Source organism: Rhinopithecus bieti, unplaced genomic scaffold, assembly GCF_001698545.2.
Source record: "Rhinopithecus bieti isolate Rb0 unplaced genomic scaffold, ASM169854v2 scaffold_74225, whole genome shotgun sequence".
NCBI classification, from domain to species: Eukaryota; Metazoa; Chordata; class Mammalia; order Primates; family Cercopithecidae; genus Rhinopithecus; species Rhinopithecus bieti.
In genome coordinates, this window is record NW_016827667.1 from 458994 (window position 1) to 473770 (window position 14777).

Genomic DNA, 14777 nt, shown 5'->3' on the forward strand with positions numbered 1-14777 from the left:
TTTTTTTTGAGATGGAGTCTGGCTCTGTTGCCCAGGCTGGAGTGCAGTGGTGCAATCTCGGCTCACTGCAAGCTCCCTCTCCCGGGTTCACGCCATTCTCCAGCCTCAGCCTCCCGTGAAGCTGGGACTACAGGCGCCCGCCACCACGCCTGGCTAATTTTTTTTTGTATTTTTAGTAGAGACGGGGTTTCACCGTGTTTGCCAAGATGTTCTCGATCTCCTGACCTCGTGATTTGCCTGCCTCGGCCTCCCAAAGTGCTGGGATTACAGGCGTGAGCCACCACGCCCGGCTAGAACATTTCTAATACCCCAAAAGGAAACCCTGTACCTACTGGCAGAAACTCTTGATTTCCCCTAAGTCCCTCAGCCCTAGATAACCACTAATTACCTTTCTGTGGTAATGTGATCTGTGTCTGGCTTCTTTCATTTACATAATGTTTATTTTGTTTTGTTTTTTTAAAATGGAGTCCCACTCTGTCGCCCAGCCTGGAGTGCAGTGGTGCAATCATGGCTCACTGCAGCCTTAACCTCCTCCCACCTCAACTGATCCTCCCATCTCAGCCTCCCGAGTAGCTAGGACTATAAGGCTGAGCTTTAAGGGACTAGGGAGGGCCCCTACATCGCTCCTCCTGATCATTGGTGGGCTCCACCCCTTTGCAGCTTGTGCTCGGCCCCTAAGGATTCTCGCTACTCTCTGTGGCCTTTACCTGAAGCTCACTCCGGACTAGCAGGCAGAGGAGGAAGGAGAGGCAAAACCTACCTCCTCCTGGTAGCCAGCCAAGCAGCCACTGTGGCTTACCTTGCAGGAGGTGGGCCCCACTATGGTGGGCGATGAACAGTCGGATCCAGAGCTGATGCAGCATCTGGGGGCTTCAAAGAGAAGTGTCTTGGGAAACAACTTGTAAGTAGCAGCCTCCCTCAGTATCCTCTCCCTGCCAGCCCCTATACCCGCCTCTGCTCCCTTTACACAACCTCCAAGCCCAGGGACAGGGCCCAGCATCAGAGCCCCCTGCCTGCATCCTAGGGCTCTGTTCTCTGGAGGAGCTGGTCCCATCTGTAGCCTCTCCAACATTCCCCCTCTCCTCCATGAGGCTTGCTCTGAAAGCTTTCCACATCCTTACTGGAAGCGCAGAAAACCCCCTCTCCTCCATGAGGCTTGCTCTGAAAGCTTTCCACATCCTTACTGGAAGCGCAGAAAACTGTTCCCTGGGTCTAGGACTCCACTAGCGGACTGTTGCTTGCCCTGCCCTCTCCTCTCTAAGCTGGATGCCATCAAGCCCAGACAGGCACAGAGAGAAAGGTTTTTGTAGTGAGGATCTGGCTGAGTCACAAAGCTAAGTCCTAGAAGCAGGGAGCCTGGGTCCTACCTCCAGGGTGGCTGCTGCCTGGGGACCTGCCCATTTCCCTCGGCATCCTTCCTAATGCCTCCATGTCTAAACTGTGACCACTGCTTCCATTCTTCCTCTCACCCCTGGAGGCAGAACCCAGGCTACACAGGCTCTCTGAAAAGAGTTGCTGGAGTGAGTCCCAGTTCAAAGAGGGGAAAGAGAAGGAGGGCTGATCCCAGCCCCTGGGTCAAGGCTGGGGGAAAGAAGCCAGCCCCTTCCCTTTGCCATGAGGCACCTGCCTCTCCATGCCCAGCTTGGGGCTTGACGCCTTTGTCTGCTTCATGGTCCTTCGGCATCAATTAAACCTGAAAGGACCACCAGCATTCTCCATGCTAGGGAGCGGCACACAGAGCCGGGCGTTACTGGATCTCAGCCTTGGTGCTTCAGCACTGCAGGACAGCCAGGGCAGTGAGGGCCTGGAGGCTTATTTTGTTTTGCTTTTTTGAAATGGAGTCTCACTCTGTCGCCCAGGCTGGAGTGCGGTGGTGCAATCATGGCTCACTGCAGCCTCAACCTCCTCCCACTTGGAGGCCTGGGTGGGGAGCAAGCCCAGGGAGGGGAGGCAGCAGGGCTGCGGTCAGACTAACACGGTCTACCATCTGGGACGCTGGGGAACCTGCTTAACCCCTCTGTTTTTTCATGTATCAATGGCCACAACAGCGGCACCTTCACTAGCTTGTTGGGAATAAATGAGATAGCTCGTGAAGTACTTAGATGGGGAGGAGGCAGGGGGCATGCACTTACCCCAGCGCCCAGCAAGCAGCCAGTAAGTGTGAGTCACTACAAGAGTGGCCAGGCTGCCTGCCGCAGACACTAGCTTTGGACCAGGAGCTTGCTGTGTGCCCCTCCTCACCCCACCCATTCTGTCTCTTTGCAGTTATGAATACTACGTCAATGACCCTCCCCGCATAGTCCTGGACAAGCTGGAACGCAGGGGCTTCCGTGTGCTGAGCATGACGGGGGTGGGTCAGACGCTGGTGTGGTGCCTGCACAAGGAGTGACCTTCTCACGTTGATTTGCAGCCGGGGCGCCCCTGTGGAGGGGCTGCTGTGGGTGAACTCCAGGCTCCTGCCTCCCTGACCACCTTGCCCCTCTCTTCCCAAATCGTCACCACTATGGGCCCAGCCCCAACAGGCAATGAATGGCCTTCTCTGAAACCTTGCCTCAAGCAGTGGGAGAGGGCAGTGCCCGGTGCTCCCAGCTGCCCTCCTGCTTCGGGCCTGGGCCAAGGGCCTTGGGCAGGCCATGTTCCTCGGGCAGCTGCCCCGGGCCGGAGCTGGGCACCCCGGGGCCCTGGCGCGTGGCTCCTGCATAGCTAGCCCAAGCCAATAAAGGGCTGATGAGTGGCTGCGCCTGTGCTCTGCTTGTGCACGGACTCTGGGACTCTCACCATGCAGAGCGTTTCCCTAGGGGTCTGCCCACTTCCTGGGAGGGGCGCCAGGCCTGGGTGGAGCCCTCTGCTGCAGAGCCCAGCACCCTATACCTATGCATGGAATAGAAGTAAAGTCTTAAAAAAAAAATTTATTGGTGAGGTTGAAGAAAAGGGCTGAGGGATGGGTGGCTGGAGCCAGGGCTACGTGGGCGGCCCCTCCTGGTCTTCCTGTTGCATCCGTGCGATCAGCTGTTGCCGCTCAGCCGCCTGGCGCATGCGCATCATGACGAGACTCTCATAGTCCCTCTCTGACAGTACTGAGCCCTGTTGGACACAGCAGGGATGGAGAAGGGTCAGGGACAGCAGGGCACAGCCCCACAGACTCCAGATTCCGAGGACGGTGCTGAGGCAGAGCTATGGTCTAAGAGTCTCAGAGGGAGGAAGGCAGAGGAAGGGAAGGAACCCGGAGCATCCTTCTGGAATCCTGGCTTACCTGTGTCCCCCAGAACAAGTCACCTTTGGCCTCCAGGCCGGCTTCTACCCAGCCAGCTCCCCCTCCCTTTCCCTAGGCCCCGTCAGCTCTGGTCCATCTGTTTCTCAGGAATCACCTGCGGGCCCTCTAGCTAGGCCTTTGTCCCCTTCATTTCCTCTGGGCCCTTTATCCTTCACCCCTTTCCCTCTACCCCATGGCTTCTGCCTCTTAGGTTCCCAAGGAAGGGAAGTTGTCTGAGGTGCAGGGATGCACCTGGCTCTGCTGGGCACTGACCCCGGCTCGGTCCATGCCCGGTGCCCTGTGGTCTGGCTCCTGCTGAGGATGCAGAAGGGAGCCCTACCCGAGACAGCCTGGAATGCCCCGCCCTCGAAGGGGAGAAGGCAAGCATGAGGCCGGCGTGCCTCTAAAACTGCACAGCAGGGCTCCTGGAGGGCAGGGCCCATGGCTCAAAGCTTTTATGAACTTGCCAGCACAGTGCAGGAGAGTAAGGAATGCTGTATTTACATAATCAAAAGAATAATAAACAACCGTCTGAATGGGCCAAGGCTGTAGGGTGGAGAAGCAGCTCTACAGTGGGGCCTAGGCTGCCAACCCACACCCTGATAAGGTCTGCAGTGGGAATTAAACCTTTTCCTTCCTCAGTGCCGCTTAGGCTGTGTGATGATCATGTGGTCCCAACAGCTTCTCAGAGAAGTGTGAAGCCCACCTGAGATGGCACAGAAGTGAGCTAGGCCAAGGATTGCAAGATGCGGTGGCCTGCCCATAGCAGAGAGCTGTGGGGCCCTGATCCGCGGTACCCCGCATGGGGACACTCTCACGGAACAAGGCAGGAGGAAAATGTGGTGGTCAGTGACCCGGGGAATAGGAAGGGAGCGGCTGGGATTGAGATGCCAGGCCCGGGCCAGCAGGTTTGGAGTAAGGGGTGTAGAGAAACAGTAAGTATTACTCAGCCTGGGTTCCCCTGCTCCTCCCGATAGCTGCGCCTCTCCCCTCTCCCCGGCTGCAGCAGTCCCAGCTAGGCTGGACTGTTCAGTGTGGCCCAGAGCACGGCTGACAATTCACAGCAGCCTCCCTGGCCCAGCTTCCCGCAAGAGAAGGAGGACCCTAGAGGAAGCTGGGTAGCCAGAGGGGAAGGGCTGGAGCACAGCCAGGTGCTGGCTGGCTCCGGCATGGCCCGGCCCTCAACTGCCACTCTCCTGGCAGGAGCCTACTAGGGTAAAACAAGGGAGGACAAGGAAATAGCAGCCAGGCTGATGGCAGGCCAAGAGAAGGCCATGTCTCCCGTCCCCAGGTTAATGCTGCTCTGCCAAGAAAACTTGGAGCCACCCTTGGCGGGCCCCCAGCCCAACCCTAGGCAGCAGAGCCCGCCCGTCATACACATGGGGCTGTTCCCCGTTAACACACCCTCTGCCTCCTTCCCTGATCCCGCAGGTTCTGCTCATGAGGGCCTGACAGCAGGGCTGAGTCACCCATACTAGCCACAGGTCTCTTCCTTCCCCAACAATCGTTCCACACGCCTGCCTTTCAATTAACTCCCACCCGCCCTGAACTCCTCCTACCCAGACACTGTGGGCCGGGAGCCAGGCGCACCTGCCGGGGCCCAGGGTGGTGGGGCTGTGATGAGAAAGGAAGCCGCGTGGTGACACATAAAGCAGGGCTGCCCCCACGAGTCCCCAGAGGAATTTTAAGCTCCCCATTGCCCTGGGGTGTTGGTCCCAGCTGCCCCATCCCTGCATGCGGATGCAGCAATTACCCAAGAGCATGAAACCTGGCTTCCCACCTGACTGAGTCAGCTGAGAACAAAAACACATCTCCACCGCCACAAACAGCCAAGCCACTCATCAGAGTCCGGGAGCCACTGGCAGAGAGGGCACGGCCCCACACTGCCCCAGAGACACACAGGAGCCAGGCAAACACCAGGGCGAGTGAGCTCGGGCCATCTACCGCCTGCCTGTGGAAGGAGCGCTCGCCAGCCTCACCTGGCCCGAGAAGGTCCATCTCTGCCTCCGCTGGGGCTGCCCTCATTCTGACTCCAGTAAGTGCTGCTTCTTCCACCTGGGGTTTTTTCCACTGCCCTATTCAGTAACCAGGCCACTCCTGTCCCTGTGGGAAACTCTTGCTGCCAGGAACTCCCAGCTGTGTGCTCTCCTGGACAAAAAAGTTCCTTCTTCCTGGGCCCTCCACTCACCATCCAAGATGTGGTCAAAGGTCTGTGCTGAGTGGAAACCCCAAGGCCTCTGCTCCTAGGGGAGCCTCCCCAGCTGCTGGCACTCACTGCCCCAGCAGGGACCACGTGCAACCTGGCTGCTCCTGAACACCTGTCTGCGGCTCCCCTGGGCCCCATGGAGACCTGGCGGAAAGGCTCCTTCCGCAACACCTCCTTCTTCAAGCGGCTGAGCCTGGGGCGGCCACGGCGGCTCCGGCGACAGGGCAGTCTGCTTAGCCAGGCCAGCACAGCGGGTGGGGACCACGAGGAGTACAGCAACCGAGAAGTCATCCGGGAGCTACGAGGGAGGCCAGATGGCCGGCGCCTGCCACTGTGGGGGGACGAGCAGCCCCGGGCCACCCTGCTGGCCCCACCCAAGCCCCCACGCCTCTACCGAGAGAGCTCAAGCTGCCCCAACATCCTGGAGCCCCCACCTGCCTACACAGCAGCCTACTCTGCCACCCTGCCATCGGCGCTCTCCCTGTCGAGCGCCCTCAACCAGCACTCAGAGAAGGGCCTTGTGGACACTCCCTGCTTCCAGAGGACACCTGCCCCAGACCTCAGTGATCCCTTCCTCTCCTTCAAAGTGGACCTGGGGATTTCACTTCTTGAGGAAGTTCTGCAGATGCTAAGGGAGCAGTTTCCCAGTGAGCCCAGCTTCTGAATGGGGTGAGGTGGGCAAAGCCGGGGTGACTGGAAGAGCCAGAGGCTGGGGATTAAGGAAAGGGCAGGGACAGGACTCCAGGCCCATCGTTGGAGGGTTCAGGCAGGCAGAGCTCCTCCATCCTGGGGGAGGATTCCAGGATAGGAATCCAGGGCTCTGCCTGCTCTCTGGGTCCTGAAGAGTCCTCCCAGGCACCCCAGAGTGGAGGGACAGAGGCAAGCTGAAAATGTTGAGGAGGGGGGGCCTTCCTGGCAGGACCCCTGAAGGAAGCTGGTTTGCTGGGAAAGGGAGGCTACGTGTGGCAACCACAGGAACCAGGTAGAGACTGGCAGAGCCAGAAGGTGGCATGGGGTCAGATCAGGGAGTGGGAGGACACAGATTGGGCAGAAGAGATGAGTGCCCTGTGCCAGCCTCTTTGGAAGCCAGTGTCAACAGAGAGAGGTCACAGGACAAGCCTGGGTAAAAGCAGTCCAACCCAGGCGGAAGAGGAAAGTGGGAAGGCCCAGGAAGAAAGGGGCGACAGGCCTGATCCTGTCTAATCTGGTGGTCACTCACTGCATGACACTGAATTGAAATTAAACAACAATTCAGTTCCTCACTTGCACCATTATTCCAGATTCCACATTCCAAACGGCTGGTGGCCACGCATGATTAATGGCTGCCACACTGGTTGGTGCAGAATGGACGCGAACATCGCTGCACAAAGTTCTACTGGACAGCGCTGGCTAGACCGTGGCCTGGAGCCACCAGCAAAGGGGAGACGCATACAGGGGCTGGCCACATAGGAAGAGATAGGTAGAGATAGAGTATAACTTAGGAAAAAGACTAAGGCACATCCTTAGCAGAAATGAGGATGTGGTTCAGTCTGCCAACATGGCTACCTGGAGCAATCCCTGGTGAAGGCGGGCAGCTCTAGAGAATGCCAGCCAAAGGCACGTGCACAGCTTACAAAGGGGTGCTTTGGGGAATTCCCAGAATTATCAGTGTGGGAGCCCTGGCAGATTTCCTTCCTTGAAGAGAGGAGAACTGGATCCAGGGATGGGCATTCAACGGCAAAGCGGCACAGCTGGTCTCCAGATCTGTCTCCCAGGATTAGAGAGTTCTGCCGCCTGAACCCTCCGACGATGTGCCTGCCAACCAGGCCAAGCCCGCTGGGTTGAAGCCACAGCACAGGCTGCACTATGGCCCCACCCCATGGCCTCACCAGAACACAGAAACCAGAGCCCAGTAGCACTAGCGGGGCCGTGTGTTGGTGGCCCCCAGGCCTCACTAAGAGTAGCAAAGGGGAGAGGAAGCTCTGACACTCACCATTTCTACAACCCAAATCGGCGGCCTCCCTCTTTCCTCTTGTGTATAGGTACCGAGCTGTGGCTACAGCAGAGAATGAATAAACTTCTAACACAATCTATGGAGTGTTATCTGGGGCTGTGAAATGCTGGGACTTGAATGACGTCTCTAAAGCAGGGCCCTGAGTCAGGCCCAGGCCAGTTTGTTTCCCTCCACCCAGAATCTGGGACATACTTGCAGAAAGCTGCTTTCCAGTCACCCCTGTCAAGTGGAGGGGCAGGCAGGGCAGCAGGCTGGCGTGGGTAAGGTAATGAGCAGCCTCCTGCCAGCCTGCCGAGGGGCTGTGGACACACCAGACAGGCCCTAGGCCACTGCAGAGAAGGGGAGAACCGGGTTGCTAGATCTTGCCCCCGAAGCAATCTGTTCAACCAAGGTGGGGACAGGTGTGGCCAGGAGCCCCAAAGCCCCAGCCTTTGTATCCAGGCCAAAAGACACCAGGGCCATGGTTGTGGGTCGGGGGTTACACACAAGCTGGAAGGTCTACGCTTCACCTCAGGCAGGGCACCCAGACTCTGGGCAGGCAGCACTCTGTGTCAGCAGGGTAGCCAGGGTTACTTTTTTTTTTTTGAGATGGAGTCTCACTCTGTTGCCCAGGCTGGAGTGCAGTGGTGCGATCTCGGCTCGCTACAAGCTCCGCCTCCCAGGTTAAAGCAATTCTCCTGCCTCAGCCTCCTGAGTAGCTGGGATTACAGATGTGCACCAACATGCCCGGCTGATTTTTGTGTTTTTGTAGAGATGGGGTTTCACTATGTTGGTCAGGCTGGTCTTGAACTCCTGACCTCAGGTGATCCGCCCCATTCGGCCTCCCAAAGTGCTGGGATTACAGGCATGAGCCACTGCACCCAGCCTGCCAGGGTTACTTCTAAGAGGAGACATTGCCTCTTGACAGTCAGTCCCTGTCTGGGGCAGCCAGGGACATATCCGGAAAACTGAAGTGCTGGGAAGGCAGTGGCTGCCCTAGTCACCTGCCCCTTCTCTGCAGCACTGGGTCGTCTAAGCTCCAAATGCTTCACGCACCACAACCAAGCAACCTGAGGGTCAGGAAGATCCCTTTGGTGAGAAGGAAAGTCCCAACAGGAGACCAGATATGGAGAGAAAGCAAGGTCTAAGAATACAGTGTGGGTGGGGCCTCTCTGGCCCTCAGAGAGGAAAAGGGGTCAAGGTGAAATCATAGCCCCTTTTGCCTGGGTTGGTGGACCTGCCAAGCTCACTCTAGGGCCCAAGACCTGAATTTGGGAGGAAAGAGCCTGAGAGGAGCCCAGGTAGGAAGAGCTCCGAGACCTGAGTGCCCAGCCGGGCGAGGCCTGACTCCTCACCTTTGACAGTCCTGAGTGGCTGCGGCCCACGGCACCCTGTGGCTGTCCCTCCAACCAGGAAATCTTCAGAGGGTTATCCACCAGGCCAACTTCATTCTGGACAGCCAGCTCCTGCCAAACACAGCATCTAGTCCTGTCCCATCCATCGAGTCAGCTATAAAGAGGCTCTCTCTACCCCCAGTGAGAACATAACCAGCGCTCCTGCCCTCTAAGCAGAGATGCCAGCCTCAGCAGTCTTCAAGTGACGGGCGCTAACACTTTGGCCTTTCCTGCGGGAGAGGGGGTTGGGGGGAGCTTTCTGATGTGGGGAGGTGAGGAGCACAAAGGGTGAAAAGGCCGTGCCGGGGCTCACAGCCCCGAGGGGTGCAGGTGGAGGGTGTGAAGCCACCAGCAGGGAGCAGAGTCAAGTCTGTGCTCTCCTTTCTCCCCAGAGCACCCCCCATTCATCCCTTCACACATGGTGCCTCTATTTCCAGGAGTCAGGGGCCCCTGGGAGGAGCCTTGGCTCTAAGCTGGCCCGGAGATTCCCTAGGAGTGTGGACCACCTAACTCGGAGGGCCTACAGAATTGGGTCCCTGCCCTAGAATGACAGGGCCACGAGGGCCCCCCAAGCCTCATGCAGCACTCACCGCCGCCTTGACAGTTGCAAACTCCACCACAGCAGTGCCTGGCTTCTTACTGGAAAGCACCAGGTTGAGAACCTCGCCATACTGTGGGGACAAAGGGGTCCTAATGAGCATGGCTTGGCCTTCAGGATGGCCCAGGTCATGCCAGAGACAAGCCTGGGCTACCTTGAAGTCCATGGGGCTTTTTCAGTCGGGAGACAACTTCTTGCCCCACCTACTTATCTTAGTGAAGTGAGATCAGAGATAGGAAAGAAATTTTTTTCTAGGAACACAGAGCAGCAAAGGAATGATGAGCAAAGCCCTGGTGACTTAGACTGACATATTTCATGCACAGCGTCCTTGCTGGTTGAACGTGGTGAAAATGACGGGGTTTTTGTGCCAGATGCCCACCTCATCCCTTCCAACCCACTCAGCCAAGCTCTTTGCTTCTAAGGGTAAGGGTTAGACTGAGGTAGCAAAGGACAGAGGGCTGGAAGGGAGCACATGGCCACACAAGTGAAAGGAGGGCTGTAGCCTGGGGAGAGGTCTTTAGGTCATCCCATGGTCTCTAAGACAGGAGGAAAAAAAAAAGCAGGTAGATATGGGAAGGGAAGTTCAGGCATTGAGAGCAGAGGCCTAGGGTGTGGGCTGAGATGTGGACTGAGATGATAGGAAAGACTGGACGTCAACGGGGCAGACCTTTTGCAAAAGCCGTAGGAGGACGTCTTTGGAGTAGCCACTTTTTGACTCGTCCTCCTTCTTGCACTTCCATTTTAGCTGAAAAGACAGACTCATGAAACACCGATTCTTGGCTGAACAGTACCTCACCCCACGACAGCTTGACAGTCTGAGCAGACATCCTCCCACCCTCCAAGTCTCCAAGGCTCCTGCAATCTAGGGAGTGCCACCAGCAACATTTTCCCCTTGGGAACTTGTAGGCAGGATGGCCTGCTCACCCCAGGGACGCTTCCCGCCCAGGAAGACCCTCTCCTGAGAGGGCTTCTAGGGAATGCTCTGCCCTGTGATCAGAGCTAAACGCAGGCTTCCGTGGCAAGCTCTGGTCTCCAGGCGGCTGGAACATGGAGGGAGGTGGTAATGGTGCTGGCTCCACGCAGATCCAGTGGCCCCACCAGAAACCCTCGAGCCACAGGAAGCATCTATTCCTGCTGAGAGGAGGTGGTGAGTGTGAGGTGGCCCACAGACCCTGCCCAGGCTCACCTTTAGTTTGGGGGTTCCTTGGCCTTCAGTATTTTCTGCCTTTCCTAGAAATATTGGGAAAAGAAGAAAAATAGAATATGTCAGAGAGTCTCCCAAAGGAGATGCAGCCCAGAGCCAGAAGGGTCTGGAAAGGGTCACTCCTGACCAAGGGCAATACCTGCGCAGTTCTGCTGAGGGCCTAGTGGGGAAAGTAGATGCCTATCCCCAGAAAAGCTGCCACCCCAGGGTGGTCTACCCAGCTGCCTCCTGAAGGCCACCTGTCAGCACTCTCTGAATGGAGAGCTAGGAACACCTTCTAGGGGCAGAAGGCAGAGAGACAGACCATGAAGTTCTACGGAAACAAAGTGTCCCAGCGCCCCTCCCTGTGGTGATCTGCCCCAAAACAGGGCCAGCTCTGCTTGGGACTAAGACAAATGTGGCCAGGAGATCTCAGGCAGAATAAAAAGCAAATAGGCCCCAGAGAACTGGGAGGAAGAGGGGATCTGCATGTGTCAGAGTAAGGCACCATGGGGTGACCCCAGGGTCCTAGCAGGTAGAAGCCTCCACAGCAGCTCCACCGAGCAGCCAGCATGGCCACTCTGAGCAGTGTGGAGCTGCCTTGGAGGGGAGATAGGTGGGGTGATGGACCTGCACCTCTCAACCTGTGGTCATGCTCCTGGCGTATCTGCTCCCGGATCAGCCTCTGCTGTTCCTCCAGCTGCCGGGAACCCTCTTCTCTCAGGCGTTCGATCTGCAGAGCAGGGGGTGGGGGTGACAATTCTGTGTAGGTCCAGTTCCAGGCTGGCTCACCTTGTAAAAAGTCCCTGGGAGCTTCCACCTACAAGCTAGGGCTCAGCAACCTGTGGGTGGGACAGAGCACCCAGCTCCCACTGAAGGTGCAAAAAACATGCCCTCTCCAGCCATGGCGACCACCAAGTCCATCCTCCCCGCCTCCTCCTGCAGGTGGCCCTCTGGCCAGCGTGCCTGAGTGCTCACCTCTTGCTCTAGTGTCCTGGTGCTCCGGCTCTCCTCTTCCTCCTCACTCTCCTGGGCCTGGGCCTGCCGCTCCCGGGCCTCCAGGTCTAGGCACAAGGGTTGAATAACCAAACTGCTGGTCTGTTCAGTTTCCACGTGGCCTCGGCCCGCCTCAGCTCTGGCTGCCTCCCCAAAGTCTCAATCACGATGAGACCATACAGTAACTCTGCCCCCTCCCTCCATGCCCAAGCCCCTGAGTCAATTTTCATTGAGAAAAATCACAGCACAGAAGTATGGGGTCTAGCAGAGTGGTCAGGGGTCTGGAAGAGTTAAAAACAGCTCACACTGACCAAGCTGGTTCTCTCTAGTGAACAGGGTGTAGGTGGTGCTTATGTCAGCAGCCCAGGGCCATGTGTCAGCCCAGGGCCATGTGTCAGGGGTGCCAATGGGCGGAGCTGTTGGGCTTGATTCCTGTGGTTTGGCACTACAGCTTGGCCTCTGGTCTTGCTTTGGCTTTGATTCTTTCCACACACTGAGCTCAAGTTCTCACTGTCCCCTTTAGCTCCCACCTCAGCTCACATTTACCAAGCCTCACTGTGGACCTGGCTACAGGGATGGGCAGAGCGTTAGGGCATCACCCTGGGTCCCAGACTATGTGAGCTCATTACCTTCCGAGGGAAACCTGCTTGCAACCATGTGCCAGGCCAGCTGCTGTGAGAAACCCTTCTCTTAGGCCAGGGAAGTTTGTGCACTTTACTTACTTAGAATCTCCTTTTCTCTCTCTCTTTCTTTTTTTTTTGAGATGGAGTCTCCCAGCACTTGCTTTTTGTTTAAATAGAGAAATGGATATTGGGATGCTATATGCACGCATTAAAATATATGGATGTTGAAGAGCAAGAGGAAAAGAAGAAAACTTAAGTAAAGAATGCTTGGACTGGGCCAGGCACAGTGGCTCAAGCCTGTAATCATAGCACTTTGGAAGGCCAAGTGGGGGTTGGATCACCTGAGGTCAGGAGTTCAAGACCGGCCTAGCCAATGTGGCAAAACCCCGTCTCTACTAAAAATACAAAAATTAGCTGGGTGTGGTGGAACGCAATTTAGTCCCAGCTACTCGGGAGGCTAAGGTAGGAGAATCGCTTGAACTCAGGAGGCAGAGGTTGAAGTGAGCCGAGATCGTGCCATTGCACTCCAGCCTGGGCAACAAGAGCGAAACTCCATTTCAAAAAAAAAAACAAGGCCGGGCGCCGTGGTTCACACCTGTAATCCCAGCACTTTGGGAGGCCAAGGCGGGCGGATCACGAGGTTAGCAGATTGAGACCATCCTGGTTAACATGGTGAAACCCCATCTCTACAAAAAAACAAAATTACCCGGCGTGTGGTGGGCTTCTGTATCCCACTACCGGAGACTGAGCCCAGGAGAAATGCGTGAACCGGAGGCGGAGGCTTGCAGGAGGCCAAGATTGGCCACTGCACTCCAGGCCTCGGCCACAGAGGGAGACCCGTCTCAAAAACAAAAAAAAAAAAAAAAAGTGCTTGGACCATGCTGCTATAACCAGTGATTTTTTTTTGTTTTTTTGTTTTTTTTGAGACGGAGTCTCGCTCTGTCACCCAGGCTGGAGTACAGTGGCTGGATCTCAGCTCACTGCAAGCTCCACCTCCCGGGTTTACGCCATTCTCCTGCCTCAGTCTCCTGAGTAGCTGGGACTACAGGCGACCGCCACCTTGCCTGGCTAGTTTTTTGTATTTTTTTTAGTAGAGACGGGGTTTCACCGTGTTAGCCTGGATGGTCTCGATTGCCTGACCTTGTGATCCGCCCGTCTCGGCCTCCCAAAGTGCTGGGATTACAGGCTTGAGCCACCGCGCCCGGCCTACCAGTGATGTTTTAAGTGAGAAAAAAAAAAAAATGCTTGTACCAATCTTATTGGGTTGATGAAAATGTTCCAAATCTGATTTATAGTCAGAGTTGCATCATTTGGTAAATTTACGAAAAATCACTGAAGTGTACACTTGAAATGGGTTGATGTTATGACATACAAAGAATACCTCAATAAAGCTATTAGAGAAGAGAAAGCCTGCACCTCTTTGAATCCTTCTGAGGGAGCTTCTCAAAGTGAAAACTCTGGGTAGGAATTGGGGTTAGAACAAATTAAAAGACCCAGCCAGGCACAGTGGCTTGCACCTGTAGTCCCAGGTACTCAGGAGGCTGAGGCAGAAGAACTACTTGAGCCCAGGAGTTTGAGGCTGCAGTGAGCCATGATGGTGCCACCCTAGCATGAGTGACAGTACAAAACACTGTTTCTCTATTAAAAAAAAAAAAAAAAATTCAGCCAGAAATGGTGAATACAAGCACCAGTTTTTTGTTTGTGTTTGTTTGTTTTCTGAGATGGAGTCTTGCTCTGTTGCTCAGGCTACAGTGCAGCAGCGTGATCTCGGCTCACTGCAACCTCTGCCTCCCGAATTCAAAGCAATTCTCTGCCTCAGCTTCTCAAGTAGTTGGGATTACAGGTGCCCGCCACCACACCCGGCTAATTTTTGTTTTTTTAGTAGAGAAGGGGTTTATCATCTTGGCCAGGCTGGTCTTGAACTCCTGACCTCATGATCCACCCGCCTCGGTCTCCCAAAGTGCTGTGATTACAGGCGTGAGCCACCACACCTGGCCACAAGCACCAATTTTACTCACACTGGATAAGTTTAAACCCCAGCTCCGGCAAGCTCTTAAACTTTCGGAGCCTTAGCTCCTTTGCCTATAAAAAATGGCTTCAGAGGTCAGGTGCGGCAGCTCACCGTTGTAACACCAGCACTTTGGGAGGCTGAGGTGGATAGCTTGACGCCAGGAGTTTAAGACCAGCCTGGCCAACATTGTGAAACTCCATCTCTACAAAAACTGAACAAAATTAGCTGGGCATGGTGGTGCACGTTTGTAGTCCCACTACTCAGGAGGCTGAGGAACGAGAATCACTTGAACCCAGGGGGTGGGGGTTGCAGTGAGCTGAGATCGTGCCACTGCACTCCAACCTAGGTGACAGGGTAAGACCCTGTCTCAAAAAACCATGTTTTGTTTTGTTTTTTTTTTTGAGACGGAGTCTCGCTCTGTCGCCCAGACTGGAGTGCAGTGGTGCGATCTCAGCTCACTGCAACCTCTGCCTCCCGGGTTCAAAGCAATTCTCTGCCTCAGCTTCTCGAGTAGCTGGGACTACAGGTGCCCGCCACTGCA

The 14777-nt window shown here is 55.9% G+C and overlaps 3 protein-coding genes across 3 annotated transcripts in view; 2 read left to right on the top strand and 1 right to left on the bottom strand.

The window, feature by feature from the left end:
* Positions 1-2908, top strand: part of GCHFR (GTP cyclohydrolase I feedback regulator) — a 5511-nt gene extending 2603 nt beyond the window's left edge. Inside the window, exons 2-3 of the mRNA XM_017864035.1 lie at positions 807-901; positions 2266-2908. Coding sequence (XP_017719524.1) covers positions 807-901; positions 2266-2389 — 219 coding nt within the window. The 3' untranslated portion in view covers positions 2390-2908. The remainder of the gene's footprint in view (positions 1-806; positions 902-2265) is intronic.
* The window catches only part of DNAJC17 (DnaJ heat shock protein family (Hsp40) member C17), a 44467-nt gene continuing 32586 nt past the window's right edge, over positions 2897-14777 (bottom strand). The window contains exons 5-11 of the mRNA XM_017864031.1: positions 11585-11670; positions 11243-11339; positions 10610-10653; positions 10091-10168; positions 9416-9496; positions 8787-8897; positions 2897-3084 (exon numbers count right to left, since the gene is read on the bottom strand). Coding sequence (XP_017719520.1) covers positions 2962-3084; positions 8787-8897; positions 9416-9496; positions 10091-10168; positions 10610-10653; positions 11243-11339; positions 11585-11670 — 620 coding nt within the window. The 3' untranslated portion in view covers positions 2897-2961. The remainder of the gene's footprint in view (positions 3085-8786; positions 8898-9415; positions 9497-10090; positions 10169-10609; positions 10654-11242; positions 11340-11584; positions 11671-14777) is intronic.
* Positions 3094-7527, top strand: CUNH15orf62 (chromosome unknown C15orf62 homolog). The gene has a single exon (XM_017864032.1). It carries the CDS (start codon positions 5596-5598, stop codon positions 6121-6123), a length of 528 nt encoding a protein of 175 aa, XP_017719521.1. The 5' UTR covers positions 3094-5595; the 3' UTR covers positions 6124-7527.

Coding starts and splice junctions, on each gene's coding strand:
- CUNH15orf62 (XM_017864032.1), top strand. CDS start 5,596: ATGGAGACCTGGCGGAAAGGCTCCTTCCGCAACACCTCCTTCTTCAAG.